The sequence below is a fragment of the Ctenocephalides felis genome, unplaced genomic scaffold (assembly GCF_003426905.1).
Source record: "Ctenocephalides felis isolate EL2017-DRISC unplaced genomic scaffold, ASM342690v1 CF-g0.4_SCAFFOLD_03626, whole genome shotgun sequence".
Taxonomy (NCBI): Eukaryota; Metazoa; Arthropoda; class Insecta; order Siphonaptera; family Pulicidae; genus Ctenocephalides; species Ctenocephalides felis.
The window spans coordinates 6,151-28,605 of record NW_020539780.1 but is presented as its reverse complement, the minus strand read 5'-3'; the positions used below and the strand labels follow the sequence as shown (position 1 = coordinate 28,605).

The following is a 22,455-nucleotide window of genomic DNA, read 5'->3' as shown; positions in this document are numbered from 1 at the left end:
CCGGCTGATCGGCTTAACTGAAAAAAAAAATAAACGGCGTTTTAATTTGTAGGCTTAAAAGCACGGAATGACCTATAATCAAATGAATAAAAAAAAAATTGGATTTTTGATAGACATTTGAAATAAAAGTTGCAAATTAGGCGTTTTTTTTGTTTTTTGCTATAAAAAAATCGAAGTTTTGAAAATTTTCTTGATTGATAATAGTTCATTCCATGCGTTTAAATATATTGAGTGTGCCCTGTAAATTTCAAGTAATTCAGTCGAGCCGTTTCTGAGATACAATTGAGGAAAGTTTGAAAAAACACAGCTTAAAGAAAAACGCGTTTAAAGTTTCAAGTCCGTTAAAAACTATCAAAATATCAACTCTTTTACCTGCTGTATCTTTAAAACGACTTCGAATTTTCTAAAATCGCTTTACTACCGTAATTTAGACATGTTAAGGGAGCAATTTATGAAAAAAAAATCGATTTTTTCAACCCATCACATAGGAAGACCCCCTTAAAGAACAAAAGACAAAAGATAATGAAGCATTATTTTGATTGAGTTATTACAAGATGAGAGAATTTTAGACCCGCAATCTTATTTAGGTGTATACTATTACTGTTTGGATATATTAATTTCACAAACCAAACAAGATTTCAAAACCTTTGCGACGTAAGTCATTTGCGAACACAAACACTTTGCGACATTTGTCTTTTTGAAATCGAGAATTAATAAACGTTTCCGGAAAACTGTCGACTGAACTACTGTAAAGAAATATTGTATAATATCTCATATGATCATGACCAATTGATAGTTCTAGAAATAGGTTTGAATACAGAAATCTAAGAAATTTATTTCATTAAGGTACAATGATGGATGCAATGGGGTTGCATCCAGTTTTCCCAACGAAATAGCAGTATGCATTTTATTCTTGACCCTCCAGTTACAATCGCAACTGCTAAAAAACATTTTAAAATTAAAACTAATTAAAAATTACGTAAATACTCTAGGACATAAATGTCTACAAGACCTGTATGTTCCTAGAGAGAGAAAATTTATAAAATTTCAAGATCACTAAATGAGTCAGTTTTTAAAAAAAGGTAAGGAGAGTGAAAAATATATCTGGAATCATTTGTGAAAAATTCAGAAAGTTAGAGTTAGAGAAAATTAGATAGATAAATAATTAGAATGATAAATAAATATTCTTTAATATTATTTTTATATTTTGTGAAAAAAAAAATTTCTTCTTGAGGGGGCCGCCAAACAACTTTTGATACGGAGCCCCGCCAAAGCACGCTACGCCCTGATTATTACATACGGTCTTATTGTGTGTTTTAATTCAATAATAACAAAATAATTTGTTATTAACTTCCCGTAGGGCAAGTAATAGTAATCGCAAAAAAAGAAAATGAAAAGTTTTATATATCTTCAGTTTTCAAAGGTTTCTGAAAATATTGGCATACCTTAGAAAAAATGGATGTATGTGTGTGTGTGTGTGCGTGTGTTCGGATACAAATTTTCGTCGACGATTTCGGGAACACGGATGAAGCGATTTGAATAATTCAAAAAACATTCGATTCGTATTGATAAGGAAACGTGCTGATTAGTTTTTAACAAAGGTTTTTTCTAGAAGCTACTACTATTACTGCTAAAATTATTACTTCCGTTTTGTATTTAACGGCATATACCAAATGTGTATTCAACCTTTATGAAAAAAAATATCTATATAATCGATAGTTTTAATCATATCTCATAGGTCTATAATGTTTTAAGGGGTTTATTTTGACAATAAACTATGTTACTATGCAAATTTTCATCAATAATCCATTAGACTAGTTTATTAGACTGTTCTTAAACCAAGCAAGAGTCTAAAATAATGAAATTAATTTTCTAGGACGTGGTTTAAAGTCTGGTGATAATTTCAAATTATTATTTGACTTAGCGGATAAGATAGGAGCTGCAGTAGGCGCTTCTAGAGCCGCGGTAGATGCTGGATTTTGCCCAAATGATATGCAAATCGGTCAGACAGGGAAGATTGTTGCACCTGTAAGTAGCATGCTTCTTTTAATTCTGATAAAAGTATATTAACCTTAATTTGAAAACATTAATTTACTAATATATAATCCTATGTGTTTGTAATAGGGTTTATACAAAAACCGATCTTTCAGAAAACGGTTTTTTAATTTTTAATTTTAAACTAAAAAAAATTTTTAACGGTTTTTTCGTTTAATTTTATATAGAAAATATTTTTGCTCGAATATTCTGTAATTTATCCGCAAATTTAGTGTAATTTCGAGAAGAATTTGACTGTATTTATTTATTATTCAATTTTGTAGATAGTAAACAAAATTATTTAATTTCAATTAGTAGAAGTAAAAAATAATAGTTTATCTTGATTAAATAACTTTGAAAATAATTATTCGTTATTCATGCCTCTTTTCACATATAAGAATGAAAATATTGTTATGATAGTGAAAGGAAAGTTTTCGAACAAATAAAAATAATTCATTTCTAAATAAAAAAAATCATTAAATTAAAAAATAAAAGTAAAAAAATTAGATACATGTTAATACATACTTGTTAATATCTATTTTAGTTTTAAAAATAATTAAGCTAAACTCGGATATTGTTTGTTCCGAGAAATTTAATTAATTAATTTTAAACATTCTAATTGTTTTTTGTTTAATGAAATATGAAAAAACTGAGAACGTCTACCGAATTGCTACTTATTGTTAGATGTGTCTTTTGTTCACTCATAAAATTTCCTGAAATAGAAAATACTCTCATACTAGCGACCAAATTATGCTTAATCATTTTTAAAGCCTGATATAATAATTATAAGTTTTTTGTTCTTTAATTTGTGGTTTCTACGGTTTAAAACTCTTTTTTTTTAAGTTTGTGTAGTGGAAGTTACTTCTTCAAGAAGAAGTCACACTGATTTAAATTAATATATACACTGCTATAAAACTCTAAATTAATATATACAAAACATTTCTGGGAACCATTGCAGACTGATAAGATATAAAATGCTATTGAAACGATATGATTTCAAGAATCAAAACATTTTCATCTATCTTTTATATTTGGCTATATTTGTCATTTTCTATTTATACAGTGAAAACCGACTTTTTCACTAAAAACCGGTTTTCGAATTCCATAATTTTGGCAAAAAACGGTTTTTGAAACCGATTTTTGAAAACCGACAAACCTAGTTTGTAATAATTTGTCATCTTTGTGTGCGTATTTATAGTTTAAATTACGTTAAAGATAGACTATATTATTTGTATTCAGATTATGCGTTTTGAGCAAAAACCTTAACATTTTTTTTGACATTTTTAACGTATTCAATGCGCACAGCATGATTTGATATTGAATACATAAAAAAATGGCACAATTAAGATGATGCAAGTGCGGAGATACTTGAAATGTTTAATTACCAATTATTGTATGGAAATGTTACCTTAACATTACAAATAGTATTTCTGACAAATTTATAATTAACTTCCCGAAGGAGAAGTTTATGTTTCCATAAAAAAATCCGACTTGCGAATTTTATGTTTTCTCGACGTTTCAAGCCATTCTGAATCGAATGAGACCAAATTTAGAAAAAGTATGTGTGTGTGTGTGTGTGCGTGCGAACAAATTTTTTGACGTTTATCGACGTTTTCTTCAAAACGGCTCGACCGATTTCAAAAATTTAAAAGCCATTCGATGTATCTCTATGAAGACTAGCGTTTCACAGTCTTGTGCGACGATCGGCCTGGTCGTTTCTTTGTAAATAGCAGAAAAGTGAAAAATTTTTCGTCCACGTTTTAGCCCGCAGTTCTGAATCGATTTTGAAAATTCAAAAACCGTTCGAAAGACATTGGTTGGGAATCGTGCTGATTAGTTTTTGGGAAAGATCGGCCGGGCCGTTTTCTCGTAATCAAGTGTTGAAAAAAAAATTTCGACAATTTCTGAAATCAGTTCAGGTGTTTTTGAGAAAACGTCGATCAAAGATCTAATTTTGACAAATGCTAAAAAAAACGATACCAATTTTTGCAAACTTTGATAAATTTTTAAAATTAAACGACTTGTCGTAGGGCCGTAATATTTTAGTATGATCTAGAAGACTATGGTATCTACCGTCAAAAAAATAATCATAAAAATCGTCGAATTTTTTTTTTTTAAACTTTATTACAAGAAAACGGCCCGGCCGATCTCTACCAAAAACTAATCAGCACGATTCCCAACTAATATCTATCGAATGGTTTTTGAATTTCGAAATCGATTCAGAATTGCGGGCTAAAACGTGGACGAAAATTTTTTCACTTTTCTGCAATTTACAAAGAAACGGCCCGGCCGATTGCCGCACAAAACTCAGAAACGATAGTCCTCATCGAGATACATCGAATGGCTTTTAAATTTTTGAAATCGGTCCATCCGTTTTGGAGAAAACGTCGATTTACGGCAAAAAATCTGTTCACACACACACACATACTTTTTTAAATTTGGTCTCATTCGATTCAGAATGGTTCGAAACGTCGAGAAAACATAAAATTAGCGAATCGGATTTTTTGATGAAAACATAAACTTCTCCTTCGGAAAGTTAAAAAGATAAATTAAAACTTTGTGTCCTTCTCTACGCTACCAATAAATGCTTCTAATTCTGTTATACAGTTTTCAATAAGCTTGGATTATGCAATAACGACAAATAAGTACAAGGGCGAAAAATATAAATTAGGAATAAATTTGGTATGATGTACAAACACTCAAATCATCGGATGTGTTGTGATGTTTGACCAATGTTTTGTTCAATTTTTCAATCACAATTTTTGCAATTAATTGAATAAACTAGGGTCATATTGAATGTATGAGAGACGGTGGATTTCATTTGTGAAAACATTCTTCAAAAATCCACTTAAATTGAACATGAATCTAGTTTATTCAATTGTACAAGTGCAGTGTATTTTTTGTTAAATATTCAAATCGGGCGTTCCTTTCTCTCTGATAATGAATTACCATTTTCAGCATTCTTCGTCTCGTATCTTTGAACCGGCTGGACTTGCTTTTGACAAAAACGAATCAGCACGTCTCCTTATCAATAGGAATCAAATGTTTTTTTGAATTATAATATAAATCGATTGATGCGTGCTCTCAAAATTGCTCAACATGAAAATATATACAAATTTTTATTTTTGTTTAAGTTGAAGTTTAAAATATAAGCTGATTCTAAAATCGATTTGAATGCTGTGCCTGATCTTATATGTAACATATTAAAATGTAATTTATTTCTAGGAACTCTATATTGCTGTTGGAATATCTGGAGCAATTCAACACTTAGCTGGAATGAAAGATTCTAAAACTATTGTTGCAATCAATAAAGATCCAGAGGCACCCATATTTCAAGTTTCAGACTTTGGTTTAGTAGCTGATTTATTTAAAGCAGTTCCAGAGTTAACTGGAAAGCTTTAGTAGCTAATTACTATAATTGGCAGCTGTACAAGTATTGTGCAGGTGTATTAATTTTAATACAAAACCCATTTTAATGTGCCTAGGAATATGAACACTTTCTATTAGCTCTGAATTTTTGGTCAAATAGCTGTGATAAGATTGTAAATTCAATATAATATAACATTGTATTATGAGGGTTTTAATAAATCAAAACAAATATACATTGAATCAGTTTATCTTTACATAAAAATAATATCACCTTCACCTAATTAAATCTTTTGTGATCTAGTTCTAAGACGATTATCTATCATGCCTTCAGTGCTGTGACATCCATGTGGAATCTATGTGGATTTCAAATTACTGGGGAGATTTTGGGATCTACAGGCGATAAAATATTAGTAATTTTATTTACTTTATATAAGGTGAGTATACGTTTCGGATTGGCCTGAACAGTCTTGGATTTCTACCTTGTTCCCGGATTTGGATCGCTTGTCTCGGATTGTCCCAAGTTTTCAAAAATTATAGGCCTAAATTGAATTTTTGCATTTACTTGTAAGCGGCTATTGTACAAGATCTGTAAATTCTGTTCAATTTTCGTCGACATTCACTTGAAAAAAAAATAGCACTGGTTTGTTTGTTTTCATAATTTTTATAAGTTAATTTTCGTGAATTTGAAAACAAAAGTTGCAAATTATTTATCTGAGAAAAGCTTGTTTAACCCACCTTTGAAGATTTGTATTTCGCAATTTCTTCATTCATAATGTTTTGTTTTATATGAGCATACTTGCTGTCATGCAACATAATATATGTATATCATTCCCTAATATTTATGATAGGTAATGGTAATTTTACTATCAATAGTAACTGCATTAATACCGATAAAAAATTTCAACTAGTGAGGTGTATGGCATCGTGCCTTAAGGCAAATTGCTGGAACTTCCCGTACCGTAACAAAATGTTCGAGGAATATTGAATGTTTTCAAATAGATTATTATTATTAATATTGTAACATTGTCTAATATTTATAAGAATTATATAAAATGAATTGCAAAGTTGAAATTATTTGTTTAAAGTATATTAGAACTTTAGCTAAAAGTAAAAATAAGATCTGAATTATTTTCGATATACAAAAAAAAAATTTTTGAAACAAAATTTTTTTTTCCAAAATCAATTATTTATTAAAACAAGCAAAAAGTTTTTTGAATCATTTAAATCGGACTTAGTTCTCTCAAAAACGATGCAATTTTCTGCACATTTAGCTCTGTATCTTCAAAATGGCTAGGTCTGCCTTTGCCAAAAACTAATAACCACTTCTCCCAATCATTATTAATTGAATGTTTCTTAGATCATTCAAATCGGATGCTCCGTTCTCTCAAACACTCGATTTCTATTTTCTGCACTCTTTACTCTCTATCTCCGTAACTGCTGGACCTGCCTTTGCCAAAAACTAATCAGCACATCTCCCTATCAATAGGAATCGAATGTTTTTTGAACCATTCAAATTTTCGGCACGCCCGAAAACGTGTGCGAAAAATTGTATCCATACATACATACACACACACACACATCCATTTTTCTGAAGTATGCCAAAATGTTCAGAAATTTCAAAACGTCGAGAAATGCAAAAATTTTCAATTTCGATTTTGGACGATTACAATAACTTTCCTTACGGGAAGTTAATTCCGGTGTTTCAATATTTTTGGCTTTTAAAACCAAAATGGTAAAATACCGGTATTAATAATATCTTTAAATAATGCGAATAAAATTTAAAGTTACTTATACAAATATAATTAATTGCTGGAACTTCCCGTACCGTAACAAAATGTTCGCGGAATATTAAATGTTTTCAAATAGATTATTATAAATACTCTGAAAATTTGTCTAATATTTATAAAAGTTTTATAAACTGAATTACAAACTCAAAATTATTTATTTAGACTATATAAGTGATCTTTAAAACTTTAGCCAGAATTAAAATTAAAATCTGAATTATTTTCGATATACAAAAAAAAATTTCTTGGAAAGAAAATATTGGAAAAAAAATTTGATTTTTTTCGTACTATAGGCTATGTGCGAAGGCATGGAAGGGGAAGTCAAATCGACCGAAGCGTTCGTAGTGGCTACTTTGAGCATTAAAGTTAGCTATTATAACAGAAATTTTAAATGAAAACACATAAAATATTTGTTTATTTCAAATTTAAATAGGATAATTAAAAATGAGCCACCAAAGCTGTTGTATAGTGGGTTGTAGAAATACTAGCAGGAAAAGTGACTGCAAATTCTATACATTTTCTACAGCTAAGTGGAAAAAAATCAACGGAAAAAGTGGATCGCTGCGGTTAGAAGATTAAAGTAAGTATCATAACCTTATTGTTATAAAATACAATTAGGAGTATTATGAATAGTTGTAAAATTGTTATGTTTAGCAAAAAGAAAAATTATAAGTCAATAAATTGTTATATTATTGTTGTTTAAAGCTTACTAGAAAAAATTGTTTTGCAAACAATGCAATTAATACAAGACTGAAATAATGAAAAATAAATATTTATATATTGTATATTGATTATGTATAACTATTATCTATATATTAATTACATTTCATTATATAATAATTGTAATTTTATGATTAAAAGAAAAATGAAAGTTATCACATAGCGCTAAAATGTTTATTTTGCAAACAGTTTATTTAATACAATGCTGAAATAATGCAAAATATATATTTGTAGTGTTGATGGATCACCGCCGTGGGTTCCCAAGACCTATGATCGCATTTGCGAACATTTCATTAGAGGAAAAAAATCGGACGAGGTATTGAGTCCTATATCTACTTGCCAACAATATTTCCTTCAATTTACAAGCCTCGAAAAGTTAAAGTAGTTTTTTTTCCTGCAATTTTATCTGACGGTTGATGGAATCAAATCATGTCTTTATAATAATGTCTATTGTAAGTCTTTAGTTTGACCAAAAATAATAAAAAATGAGTAAATTAATTTATTATTTACTTATTCTATTGATAAAATATTTTAATCATCACTATATATTGTTTTTAATAAGAACTATTCCGAGATTATGACATAAGCTTTGAGGCACTTAACCTTAAAAATGTTTACTGCATTTCTTTATTTAATTAATCATTATACTTAATTATGTTTTAAGAACGTTGAATAATTTCAATAAACATTCGGCGTTCACATTATTACTCTGTCGTGTTTATTATCATTTATAACAATTATTTAATATCTTTTTTCTTTAACAAACATATAAAACCCATGAAAACCACACACTGATAGCCGTCATTAGTTCATATTTATTACGGCGCTGCATGGGCGCTGCAGTCACGCTCTGAGCGAATTCGCTCCGAGCGTGACTGCAGCGCCCATGCAGCGCCGTAATAAATATGAACTGATTGGGGCTATCAGTGTCTGTTTTTCATGGGTTTTACATGTTTGTTAAAGAAAAAAGATATTAAATAATTGTTATAAATAATAATAAACAAGATACAGTAATAATGTGAACGCTGAATGTTTATTGAAATTATTAAATTTACTTCAACGTACTTAAAACCTATGCTTAAAACATAGTTAAGTATAATCATTAATTAAATAAAGAAATGCAGTAAATAATTTTAAGGTTAAGTGCCTCAAAGCTTATGTCATAAACTCGGAATAGTTCTTAATAAAAACAATATAATAATATGATAATAATGATAAATAATATTTTATCAATAGAATAAGTAAATAGTAAATTAATTTATTCAATTTTTTAATCAAACTAAAGACTTAGACATTATTATAAAGACATAATTTAGACATTATTATAAAGACAAGACCGGTCAAATAAAATTGCAGGAAAAAAACTACATTAACTTTTCGAAATTAACTTATTGAAGAAAATATTGTTGACAAGTAGGTAGGACTCAATACCTCGACCGATTCACTGCAAATGCTTGGGAACCCACGGTGATCCATCAACACTACAAATATATATTTCGCATTATTTCAGCATTGTATTAATTAAACTGTTTGCAAAATAAACATTTTTTCGCTATGTGATAACTTTTATTTTTCTTTTAATCATAAAATTACAATTATTATATAATAAAATGTAATTAATATATAAATAATAGTTATACATAATCAATATACAATATATAAATATGTATTTTTCATTATTTCAGGCTTGTATTAATTACATTCTTTTATAAAACATTTTTTTTTAGTAAGCATTAAATTTTGATAATACAACAATTTATTGACTTATAATTTTTCTTTTTGCTAAACATAACAATTTTACAACTATTCATAATACTCCAAATTGTATTTTTATAACAATAAGGTTATGATACTTACTTTATTCTTCTAACCGCTGCGATCCACTTTTCCCGTTGATTTTCTTTCCACTTAGCTGTACAAAATGTATAGAATTTGCAGTCACTTTTTCTGCTGGTATTTCTACAATCCACTACACAACAGATATGGTGGGTCATTTTTAATTATCTTATTTAAATTTGAAATAAATAAATATTTTATGTGTTTTTGTTTAAAATTTTGTTTATAATAGCCCCTTCTAGTGCTTCAAGTTAGCCACTACGAACGCTTCGGTCGATTTGACTTCCCCTTCCATGCCTTCGCACATAGCCAAGCTCTCCTCTAGCGGATTTTAAGTGCAACTTGGAGCCCAACAAATATGGCGGATGACACATTTATGAGTTGAATTTGCTGTCAACTAATATTTGTTTTGATGTAAAACGTGCATTTTTAGGTTAGACATTTGCTGTAATTCATATTTCTTACATATTCTCATCATTTATCTTTTATGATTTTACAATAACAGAGGTAAGAATAATGAAATTCAAAATATAAATTTTGTTTGCTACTACCAATATGCATTATATTTACAGTCAGGAAGAATATTTAATCAGAAAAATATGAAGAAGGTTCAAAATTTGACGAGGCTTTAGTAAATTAAATCAATATTTGCTTAGATGATCATATTTACATGCATAAAAGTATTATTAAAAATCCATTTGTGAGTTTGATTCTTAAAAAACACAAATTATGAAAGTTAGAAATTAGTTATATTGCTTTAGGTTTTACTTTTCAGATTCATTCGTTGGTAGTTTCCAGGGTATTTGAAAGTAGGTTCTTATTTATTTGCACTCCAGATGGCTTTATTTCATTTGTTAATAATGTGGGCTTAGGCAGAATCACTCCTACCCAAATTAATGTACTCTCGGGCGTAATAAAAAAAACTCAGAGGTGCTGTATTAACTGACAAAGGTAAATTCATGAGTAAAAAAGACAAAGTTTTTAATTGTACTTCATAGTCAGGATTTTCATCAATATGGACTGAGTTAGACAAATTAATAAATATAGCAGTACTTGTGCATACGCTTAAAATGCATTTACATACTTACTTGTGCATAACTTAAATTTAAAATGGATTTACTTTCACCAGGAGATATTAATTAAACTCACTTTGAAGCTAGTGTGCGTCTACATGTAGAATGAGTCATACACAGAATGAAAATTTTAAAACTTCTATGTAATATACCAAAGACTATGACTATCAATTTTCTGGTGAAAATATTGTTTTTTTATGTCCTATTTTAGTGAACCTTCAAACTTTCATTATTGGATAAGTTGGGGATGGTAAATGAAAGAAATGTTAGTTTATATTAGATTAAATATATATGTATCATGACTGTTAGCTTGTATAATAATATTAACTGTACATAAATGTTATATGTAATACATAAATTGAAAGCTTTTGGAAATCAATGATGAATACTTCTTATATGTACCTAAATTATTCTGAAAGACAAAACATTGAGAGCATATAATTTAAAGTATAAAATTTTAACAGGTATGTAATATTAAATTCACACAAATAATTACCAATCTATGGAGGAGACCCTCTTCTATCAATATTAGCAAATACTGCTCATCGGTATAAAATTTTGGAGAAATTCTTCAACCTTGCATATACTGATACAATAGCTTCCTAAAATTTTTAAAAGTAATATCTTTTTATGCAATAAAACAAAAATACCTGCAGGTAACAAAACAATTAAATCAAATCAAATTGCAGTGTAGAAATCCTGTAAGTCCTTACATCCTATCAAATACGAGATTCATTCTGCAACAAAGTCCTAATAGAAAGATCTAAACTTTGTTCAGCTGATAACACAACATGCAAATCATAAAATGTCTTATGGCCTTGTCTGAAAATTTTATCATACAACACATGTTTGTTTTAATATGGTGGCCAATAGCAAATACATTTTAATTATGAATACATACCTCAATGAATCTATCCAACGAAGCAATTTATTTCTTCTAACGTTAATTATAACAAAACTCACTTTCTTATTCATGCGCTTTCTTCACTTAATATACGCACATGATTGGTGACACAGATATGCCGCATTATTATTAGAAATAAATGAAAACTGCGATTATAAGAAGCAATAACCATCTTTAACAAGCACATAAGTTTGAATAAAACCTGTCAAAATACGAAATAAAACCTGTCAAACGCCATCTTGTTTGGGCACCGTGTTTGCACTTTTTCGCCAGCCCGAGAAGTCATGGCGTTTTCACTGACATTTTTATGAGCTTGCCCGTCATGGGGAGTTATCTTCGAACAAATGCGCGTTGCACTGTTTTGGTCTTGAGTAGTTTCAATTTTTAAAAACAGATGGCTCATGTGCACTCAATTTCAACTACAAATTGTTCGTGGTTCATGCAAGTGGCTGTCAAGTATTTGATCGCTGTCTGTATGGCTGTACGAATAACCTAACTTTTTGAACTCGTGTTGTTTCTAATTAATTAATTTTGTGAAATTTAATATGGCAAAGTGTTTTTATAGTACCCAAAAAAGTGTCAAGTGCGGGTTAAAATATTTAGCTATTCCAATACAAGTTTCCGCAAAGGTATTTTTTAATAATAATTGCAGCAATAATTATATATAATCAAGATATGTCAACATGTTATTATATTGAATAGGTGTCTTGGGGGTACCTGCAAATTGCTGCAAAATGCACGAACAAAGCGCAGGAGTACTTTTGTCAACCAAGGAATGCAATATGTAATGACAAGAAGGATTCATAAACAATGCAATAATTTAAGGAATAAGTCGTACAAAAAGTCTCCAAAGGTCTACTATTTTTGGAGACAAATATTTATTTTGCCATGTCCTCAAACATTGAGAAAGTCGCATTCAGAGATACAAGTGTATAGCGGTATTTATGAGTGTCTATTTAAAACATTAGGTTCAGCTATTTGTTTTAAAAAGTATTAGTAGCAGATACTGTGTTTTGATGTTTGATGAAATACCATTATCTTCGGAATTGTTATATGATTGGATTGAATCTCATATTGTTGAAGTTGCAAAACAGTTATTCAGCTAGTATGGTTTAAATGTTCATCAACGTAAGTTCATTGTTATATTTAATAAGATTATCTATTACATTAGCAAATGCAAACACTTATAAAGTAAACTAGTATTGGTTTAAATGTTCATCAACGTAAATTCATTGTTATATTTAATAAGATTATCTATTACATTAGCAAATGTAAACACTTATAAAGAGAGTCTATACCATACATAATATTTTAATGTATTTTGATTGAAGATTAGTGTTATAATATTCTTCAAATAAAACTTGTGTAACATCCCAATATAATGTTTAAATTTAAGATATATTTGTTACCGACCTTGGGAATCAAAAATATTGCAACTGTTGCAACTGTTCATTGTAAACACTTTTTTGATCTTTTATGGCAATTTCAATGATAATGTTTTCATGATGGAACATGGCTAAATGTGATGTTATAAAACACTCGTACAGAAACTATTCAAAGGTTTTGTTAAATGCAACTTTACTATTAATTCATTAGATAGCGAAATAACTATTACATGCAGAATTAATAAAGAACAATGTCTAGTAAATGAGTTTTAATCCTAGGAATTTGAATTTTTCTCAATTTTGATATCAATATATATATTTTATGTTTTTAGGACTTTTTTGTTTGTGAAGTATTTGTACTTTTTAACAAATTAGTTGTTTTTTTCTTAACCCTTTAAATTTTTGTATTATTTGTCATTCCTTCTAAATTTGTAATTTCATTGCGTGCTCCTGTGCTTGTAGTTTCTTCTTAGTTTTTAAGATTTTAACATATTAATATTAGTCATTAAGTAATTAATATTAGTCAGTTATTTGTGCTTAGTTTAGTTAAATACTTCTGTGATTTTCTTCACTTAGATATTTAGTTTTTGAAATATTATTTAAGCATAATTGTGAAATTATAATACTTTTATAATTATGTATAATAATTATTATATTTTCAAACATTCCATAACTGTAATTATAATTGTTAATATAAACATAATTTTAATTGTTCTTTAAACATATGTAATATCTTTGAAAATATATATTTTGTATTTCGTATGATTTGTTCTTATTTCCAATATTAAAAATTATTCAGGTTTTTGGGGCTGTATACGATACGTACAAATTAAAAAGTAAAACCAGAGGTAATTTAAATATTATACATGTGCTGCCATCTATTTTTAAAAATTTGTATTTCAATCGAGGTAACGTCAAACCGCCAGACATAGCGATCTATTATACTTGTTTATCTATGTTGCCCGTTCCCTATTCAATTGATTCAATCCATGGCCGGTAATCTCGGAACAAACGTCTGTAACCCGAGTTTAGTTAGAGCCCCTGCCGCCGGTCGCGCTTGTTTTTTTTTTTTTTTTTTTCACTTTGAAATCGAATTTGACATATGACAGATACGTAAATCAAACATGGCGTCCATTGTAATAAATTTTTCATGGAGAGATAACCTAGACAATATAATAAATGCTTGTTAGAGTAAAAAACAAATAAGCTGTCGAAGTGCATTGTTTAACGATGAAGAAATACCAAGAAAAATGCATGTATTATGTAGTTCCAGCGAGAAACGACGAAGTAAAAGTAAAATAAGTAATAATATTTGCCGGCTTTCAATCTAAGTGAGTACTTTTATTAATATGCATACTTCGAATTACTTTCATTTGATTGTACTATTCTGATATGATTTTTCATTACAGTTTAATAATTCAGAAATAATTGAGACATTTAACTATATCAATACTAGAAATTTTAAGGTTATAAATAGACAGAGAGAATTCCTGTCAGCTCTCTGAAAGGTATGTTATTAAATAACTAAATATAAATTAATCTTGTTCTAATAATGTAGGATCATAACTAATAATTCTACATCGATTTTTTCAGCAGTATAAAAGGAAAATACGTTTAAATGTAAAATGTTTAGACGGTTTACTAAACACATTCACAAGTGTACAAGTATTGATATGAGATGAATGAATACACAGGAAAAAACAATAAGAATGAAGTCTGAAATGTGCTGAAATCTTTGCTGATCTCCCACTAATATTGAACAGTAGGACTCGTAATTATATATTAAGTCAGTTTGGAGAACATACTAAAAACACTAATGATATAATCGTAAGTGAAAGGAAATTCTCAATTAATGGTGAAATTCTAGCTAGTGCAAAGGTTAATTTAGGTTTGGCTATGTCACAGGAAAAGTTTTTAAGTATTAATAATTTCATTTTGATATTACAAGAAATATTATTATCTGTGTTGTTTAATGATGATAAAGGGAATCACATTGTATAGATTTTCAGGAACTGTCAAATGACATGCAAAGTATAATCATGATTAATGATAAAATTCTAGCTAGTGCAAAGGGATAAAACACCCTTAATGTGCACTTGCTTATTGCATTTGACTATTCTGAAAGAGATGTCAATAGCTTTATTCTAAAATGTCTTATTGTAGATGCTATCAATGATTGTTGTTTTTCTTTAAGACAATGATAATAATGACATTTTGAACAAACATTTGAATGCACATTAACAATAGCGCAGAAAAGATTCCCAAATAGAGACTGTACATCATAGATATTATGTAACTTAATGTTAATCAAAATAAATATATATGTAAATATATATATATATATATACATGTATATATATATATATATATATATATATATTTTGTATGATTCTGAATTTGATGTTGACATATGTATTAACAAAGTCTAATAATCGGGCATAACATCAATAAAAAACATGAATTTCTTTCAAAAATTTATTTTAAATCCATACGTTTCGGCTATAATCCTAGCCTTCATTCAGTGGAAAAATTAGTTGATCTTAGTGTTAAATTGGAAAATTTTAATAATCCATGGTATTAGGATATGGTAATGCACTACACTATGTATTATAAACATTAACTTGAAAGTTAATGTTTATAATACATAGTGTAGTGCATTACCATATCCTAATACCATGGATTATTAAAATTTTCCAATTTAACACTAAGATCAACTAATTTTTCCACTGAATGAAGGCTAGGATTATAGCCGAAACGTATGGATTTAAAATAAATTTTTGAAAGAAATTCATGTTTTTTATTGATGTTATGCCCGATTATTAGACTTTGTTAATATATATATATATATATATATATATATATTGAACTGTAATAACAATTCGAATCATATTTTGTTTAATAATTACAAAACGCGTTGCTAGTTATATGTAGGTTACGCGGACATCGGAAGTGCTTACTGTTGGATTTTGTAAATAGGTTGTAAACAATAAATTAGTATATAAGAGTTAAACAAAAGTTAGACAGTCAGTCAAACCTGGAGAGAAGCTTGGAGTCAAGCTTGGAGCCAGACATAGTATTCAGTAATGTGTATTCAGTAATACACCCTTAATGTGCACTTGCTTATTGCATTTGACTATTCTGAAAGAGATGTCAATAGCTTTATTCTAAAATGTCTTATTGTAGATGCTATCAATGATTGTTGTTTTTCTTTAAGACAATGATAATAATGACATTTTGAACAAACATTTGAATGCACATTAACAATAGCGCAGAAAAGATTCCCAAATAGAGACTGTACATCATAGATATTATGTAACTTAATGTTAATCAAAATAAATATATATGTAAATATATATATATATACATGTATATATATATATATATATATATATTTTGTATGATTCTGAATTTGATGTTGACATATGTATTAACAAAGTCTAATAATCGGGCATAACATCAATAAAAAACATGAATTTCTTTCAAAAATTTATTTTAAATCCATACGTTTCGGCTATAATCCTAGCCTTCATTCAGTGGAAAAATTAGTTGATCTTAGTGTTAAATTGGAAAATTTTAATAATCCATGGTATTAGGATATGGTAATGCACTACACTATGTATTATAAACATTAACTTGAAAGTTAATGTTTATAATACATAGTGTAGTGCATTACCATATCCTAATACCATGGATTATTAAAATTTTCCAATTTAACACTAAGATCAACTAATTTTTCCACTGAATGAAGGCTAGGATTATAGCCGAAACGTATGGATTTAAAATAAATTTTTGAAAGAAATTCATGTTTTTTATTGATGTTATGCCCGATTATTAGACTTTGTTAATATATATATATATATATATATATATATATATATATATATATATATATTGAACTGTAATAACAATTCGAATCATATTTTGTTTAATAATTACAAAACGCGTTGCTAGTTATATGTAGGTTACGCGGACATCGGAAGTGCTTACTGTTGGATTTTGTAAATAGGTTGTAAACAATAAATTAGTATATAAGAGTTAAACAAAAGTTAGACAGTCAGTCAAACCTGGAGAGAAGCTTGGAGTCAAGCTTGGAGCCAGACATAGTATTCAGTAAAATGTAGTCTTTGCTGATATGATAACCAAAAGGTTATCAACAAATATTAATTGTAAAAATAGTGAATAATAAAGTATCATTCAAAGAAAGAAGTGTGTTTACAAATTACTATCAAATCGCTGTTCGTCCTAAAGGCCTTACACACTACCAGTGGACTCTGGAGAGTCCACATCACAAATATAATATTTCAACAACTATTCAACTATTCACCGCTCGAGTCCAGCTTACCATTACCATTCCTGGTCGTACTGGTGATCTAGAACCTACCTCCCAATATATCAACCACCAGCCAGGACAATTCATGGTGGCTTAGCGGTTTTTTCCCTCGTAGCGCTGAAGAATTTTCTGACGGAGACATCAAGTTCAATAGCTGCCACAACTTGATAAACCCGACGATCATTCGCAGCACAAACTAAGGGATGGTGGCGCCTACCGAAGAACTTTAGAACGAACACGAGACTACGACTAACTTGGACATAACTGTCTCATCGGATTCAAGTAAGCAAATCAAAATTTAATCATATCTCAAGATGGAACCCATTTTTGAAGAAGCTCGAAAAGGTAAAGATAATAGTAAAGAAATAAACAAATTTAGAATTCAATTAGCAATTAGCACTATACCCGAATTCAATGGCAATTCAGATGACCTTTATAGATTTTTAAGTACAGTAGACTCAATTTTAGATGATGTAGATTTTAAGACATACAAATTTATATCAAAAATTGTTATTTGTAAATTAAGTGGAACAGCTTTTGATTGCATTAGACGGGCTGATTATCAGTTATGGAATAATGTCAAACCTATTCTAATTAAACGTTTTAAAGATAGAAGGTCCATCGCTGAGTTACATCACGAGCTAGCAACAACAACAAGAGAAAATGGGGAATCGATTGAGAAGTTTGCAGAGAAAGTTGAGAGTTTGCTTACGTTAATAAACAACGAATGCTATTTTACACAAAATGAAATAGCGTATCCATCATATTGTGACTTGGCTTTGGCAGTTTTTGTTAAAGGCCTACCATTGGACTTGAAAATTATAGTTAAAGCAGCCAAACCGGAAAATTTGAAAGATGCTATGCACATTGCTGCAAAGGAAGAAAAATATTTAAACATCAGATCTGATAAAAAATACAACCCATTCGTCACTTGCAGATACTGCAAGAAGAGGGGACACCACATTAACCAATGTCGAAAACTTACAAATCGGAAAAGAGATGACAAACTTAGAATCTACAATGGTGGAAATGACGATAGAACGGACTACGAAAGTAATAAGGATCTGAAATATACAAAAACATATGATGATACATACAAGGCATTCATAACAACTAAAGAAGAGTCCGAAGAGTCCGAAGAATCCGAAGAATCCAAAGAACAAGAAGAATACAAAGCAGAAAGTTTGACTCACAACACCAAAATAGAAGAGTTGACGACAATCGCTGCAAATTCATACGAAGAAGAAAAGGATCTATATGCGGCCGAAGATATGGAACAAACCATACGTGCAAATTCATACGAAGAAGAAAAGGATCTATATGTGGCAAAAGATATGGAACAAACCCAAGATGAGGTTTACGACATGAAAGAAATTAATGATAAACAAGAAGAAATAAGAATACTTAATGATGAAGGACCAGAATATATGAAAACTATTCCCATTAAAATAAAGAAGAAAAAGAAAAAGAAAAGAAATATCAAAAGAAGAAAAATTAATGATGAAATTATAGAAGAAAATAATCAAGAAACCAGGGAATATAAAGTTAATATGATAAGAAAATTACCTTCACAACGAAAATTGTCAATAAATGAAAATATAGCCACTATTACAGATATGTTCAACCGTAAGAATATGAATTTGAACACAAAGGAGAAATATGCACATTTACAAAGCCAAAGCAGCAGAAAATTGATATCGTCGCAAAAAGAGAAACATTCCCGATTTTATTATATTCAGAACAGCACCAAAATTATTTAATTATAAATACCGGAAGAAACTAAAAACTCGCCAGGTGTAAACACAGTAGTAACAACGCAAGTCATTTTGTTGGTTGACATAAGCGAATTCTCATATTTCAAAGCAGCATTTGTTCAATTTTGATTACCCAGCAAATTTCGAATATATCAAGAATTAACAATACAACGTAAATTTAAATTTTCATTAATTACTATTTATGATTTAAATTATCAAATGCAAGATTCTTTACGCCATTAATATTTTTTTGCAGATTTTAAAGACATTTTTCATATTAAGATTTTTATGCTCTATTGATATAAAAGTTTTTTAACAAAAAATTATTTGCATCATTTATGGTAAGTTGTTCGAAGCATATTTTGTTTTACCGGAATAACATTTTAAATTTCAGTGATGCCTTTACATAATCAGCGACCATCTAAATTGCATTCAACTGCTGATTTTTTTTATATGTATGTTATTAAAAATTTATTAATATAGAGATAAAAATAAAATTATTATAAGATTTTTTTTTTCAGAGCACATATATTTGTAAACATATTCTAACAGTAATGACACTTTTGAGGACAAAAGTTTTTAAGGGCCGAAGGAAGAAGAGATGGAACTCATTTTTTTTTTAATTTTTTCTTAATTTTTATAGTTTTCCGAGGACGAAAAACTTTTGAAGAGGGAAGTTGAACTGTAATAACAATTCGAATCATATTTTGTTTAATAATTACAAAACGCGTTGCTAGTTATATGTAGGTTACGCGGACATCGGAAGTGCTTACTGTTGGATTTGTAAATAGGTTGTAAACAATAAATTAGTATATAAGAGTTAACAAAAGTTAGACAGTCAGTCAAACCTGGAGAGAAGCTTGGAGTCAAGCTTGGAGCCAGACATAGTATTCAGTAAAATGTAGTCTTTGCTGATATGATAACCAAAGGTTATCAACAAATATTAATTGTAAAAATAGTGAATAATAAAGTATCATTCAAAGAAAGAAGTGTGTTTACAAATTACTATCAAATCGCTGTTCGTCCTAAAGGCCTTACACACTACCAGTGGACTCTGGAGAGTCCACATCACAAATATAATATTTCAACAACTATTCAACTATTCACCGCTCGAGTCCAGCTTACCATTACCATTCCTGGTCGTACTGGTGATCTAGAACCTACCTCCCAATATATCAACCACCAGCCAGGACAATTCAATATATATATATATATATATATTGGTTATATATTGATTTGAATCAATATCAATCAAAGAATTGTGGTTATATATGTATATGTATATATATAAATAATATATACTTTCATGTACATTTCTATTCTTTTTGTGCTCAGCTTGAAAGGCTGATATGCTAAAATGATATTACAACACACATATATATATATATATAATATTATATATGTAATATTATATATATATAGTATATATATTATATATATATATATTTGTATTATATATATAAATGTGGATTAGCGTGTACATTTATGTACATTTTTATGTTTTTCGCACATAGTTTATACAGTTACTACATCTATTATAATCATATATAATGTTATATATATATATTATATATATATATATATATATATATACATTGTGGATAATGTGTATATTTATGTACATTTCTATGCTATGTGGCATTGTTTTTATAAAGAGAACTATGTAGATATAATGTAGAATGTTTTTGGAAAAATAAATGTATGGCGTTTCCTGACACCTAGCGGTGAGAGTAACAACTAGAAACGCCAATACCAACTTCATAGACACGTTGCGTGTGAAGAACGTCGCAAACTGTCAAGTTGGCGACGGCGCATCGTGCAACACTTGCGTGGGCTCGAGGGATGCGAAAAATGCAGTCTCACCCTCTTGTGCATCAACCCTTGGAAGAGTGAAGATATAAAACCTAACCTAAATACACTTTATATCAGTGAGATGCTTTATACTTGTTTTGTTATTATAAATTAAACTTATATACACGTTATTCAGTTTCTTTTAATTATAAATATAAATTATATATAGACCCAACATCTATATAATTGGTGACCCCGACGTGATGAAAAACACGTGGCTGAATTCTGATCTTGATACTACAAGCGAGGTATACTATATCATTAATAATGTCTTCACCCGCAAACACTGAAGCCTCACAAGATCTAAATCGATCGCTCATCGATTTTGACGAAACTCAAGTTCGCACGCCATGTGCGAGCAACTCCAACCAAGTGAACAATGATTTAAAAACGGAACAAATTTACAACGTGGGCAGGCATACAATAACCCCGTTCATGGAAGATGCTCCTGATCTATGGTTCCTGTTGATTGAGACAGAGTTTCTTGGAGATAGGATCAAATCCGACCATGCGAAGTACACGGCGGTATTGCGTGCTCTGGACAGGTCTACTTTACACCTGGTAAGCGATGTGTTGCGAAATCCGCCAACCGAAAATAAATACAACACGTTGAAGAGCATAATCCTAGACCGAGTATCCGAGTCGAGGTCAAAGCAAGTAGACAAATTGTTAACAAACGTTGTCCTAGGTGACAAAAAGCCATCCCAGCTACTACGGGAAATGATTGACCTGGCTCGGAGTGAAATCTCGGAGGATATCATCCATAAACTTTGGTTGGACAGACTCCCACAACACATCCGGCCTCTACTGCTTGTATCGAAAAACATTGGGCTACAAGCCATTGGCGAGATGGCAGACAGGCTTGTAGATACTTGTGGACTGCCATCATCGGTGATGGCCACAGCGAGCAGAGCACCTGAACCAAGAAGTGACCGCACCCAAGAAATTCTGCTTGCCATGATGCAGAAACTAAATGCCTTGACGACAGAAGTGGAGAATTTAAAACATAGCAGAGAACATGACGAGAGAAGCAGGACCAGAAGTCACTCCAGGCACAGGAGAGGGAGATCAAAGACGCCGTCCAAATCACAGCTATGCTTTTACCATAGCAGGTTTGGAGAGAAGGCTACCAAATGCATAGAACCCTGTTTGGTTAAGACTCTCCTGAAGCCGGAAAACTAAAGTCACCATCAACACCAGGAGCAAGTAATGATGGTGATATTAATTCTGTCTGTCCAGAGCTCCGACTATGTGTGACAGACAGAAAAACACGGATAAATTTTCTTATAGACTCTGGCTCCGTTCTCTCGATTCTTCCAGCTAGCAAGTTTGCAACCGGTCGTGCCAAGGAAGAGATTGTTCTGTATGCAGCCAATTCCAGCCGAATATCCACCTATGGAAAGCGGACTCTCGAG

General features: G+C 29.9%; 2 protein-coding genes and 1 long non-coding RNA gene across 3 annotated transcripts; all 3 read left to right on the top strand.

Annotated features, from left to right (window-relative positions):
- Window positions 1-1,876: 1,876 nt before the first annotated feature.
- Window positions 1,877-5,609, top strand: LOC113390775 (probable electron transfer flavoprotein subunit alpha, mitochondrial; the record flags this gene model as incomplete). The annotated part of the gene is made up of 2 exons (XM_026626895.1): window positions 1,877-2,028; window positions 5,260-5,609. Coding segments are annotated over 2 exons (329 nt in total), but the record flags the coding sequence as incomplete, so codon positions are not given.
- Window positions 5,610-14,285: 8,676 nt separating this feature from the next.
- LOC113390776 lies at window positions 14,286-14,713 on the top strand. Its single transcript, XR_003368296.1, has 3 exons — window positions 14,286-14,436; window positions 14,515-14,613; window positions 14,699-14,713. It is a non-coding gene; the product is annotated as an uncharacterized LOC113390776 (long non-coding RNA).
- Window positions 14,714-21,307: 6,594 nt separating this feature from the next.
- On the top strand, window positions 21,308-22,222 carry LOC113390774. The gene has a single exon (XM_026626894.1). It carries the CDS (start codon window positions 21,308-21,310, stop codon window positions 22,220-22,222), a length of 915 nt encoding a protein of 304 aa, XP_026482679.1.
- Window positions 22,223-22,455: the final 233 nt, after the last annotated feature.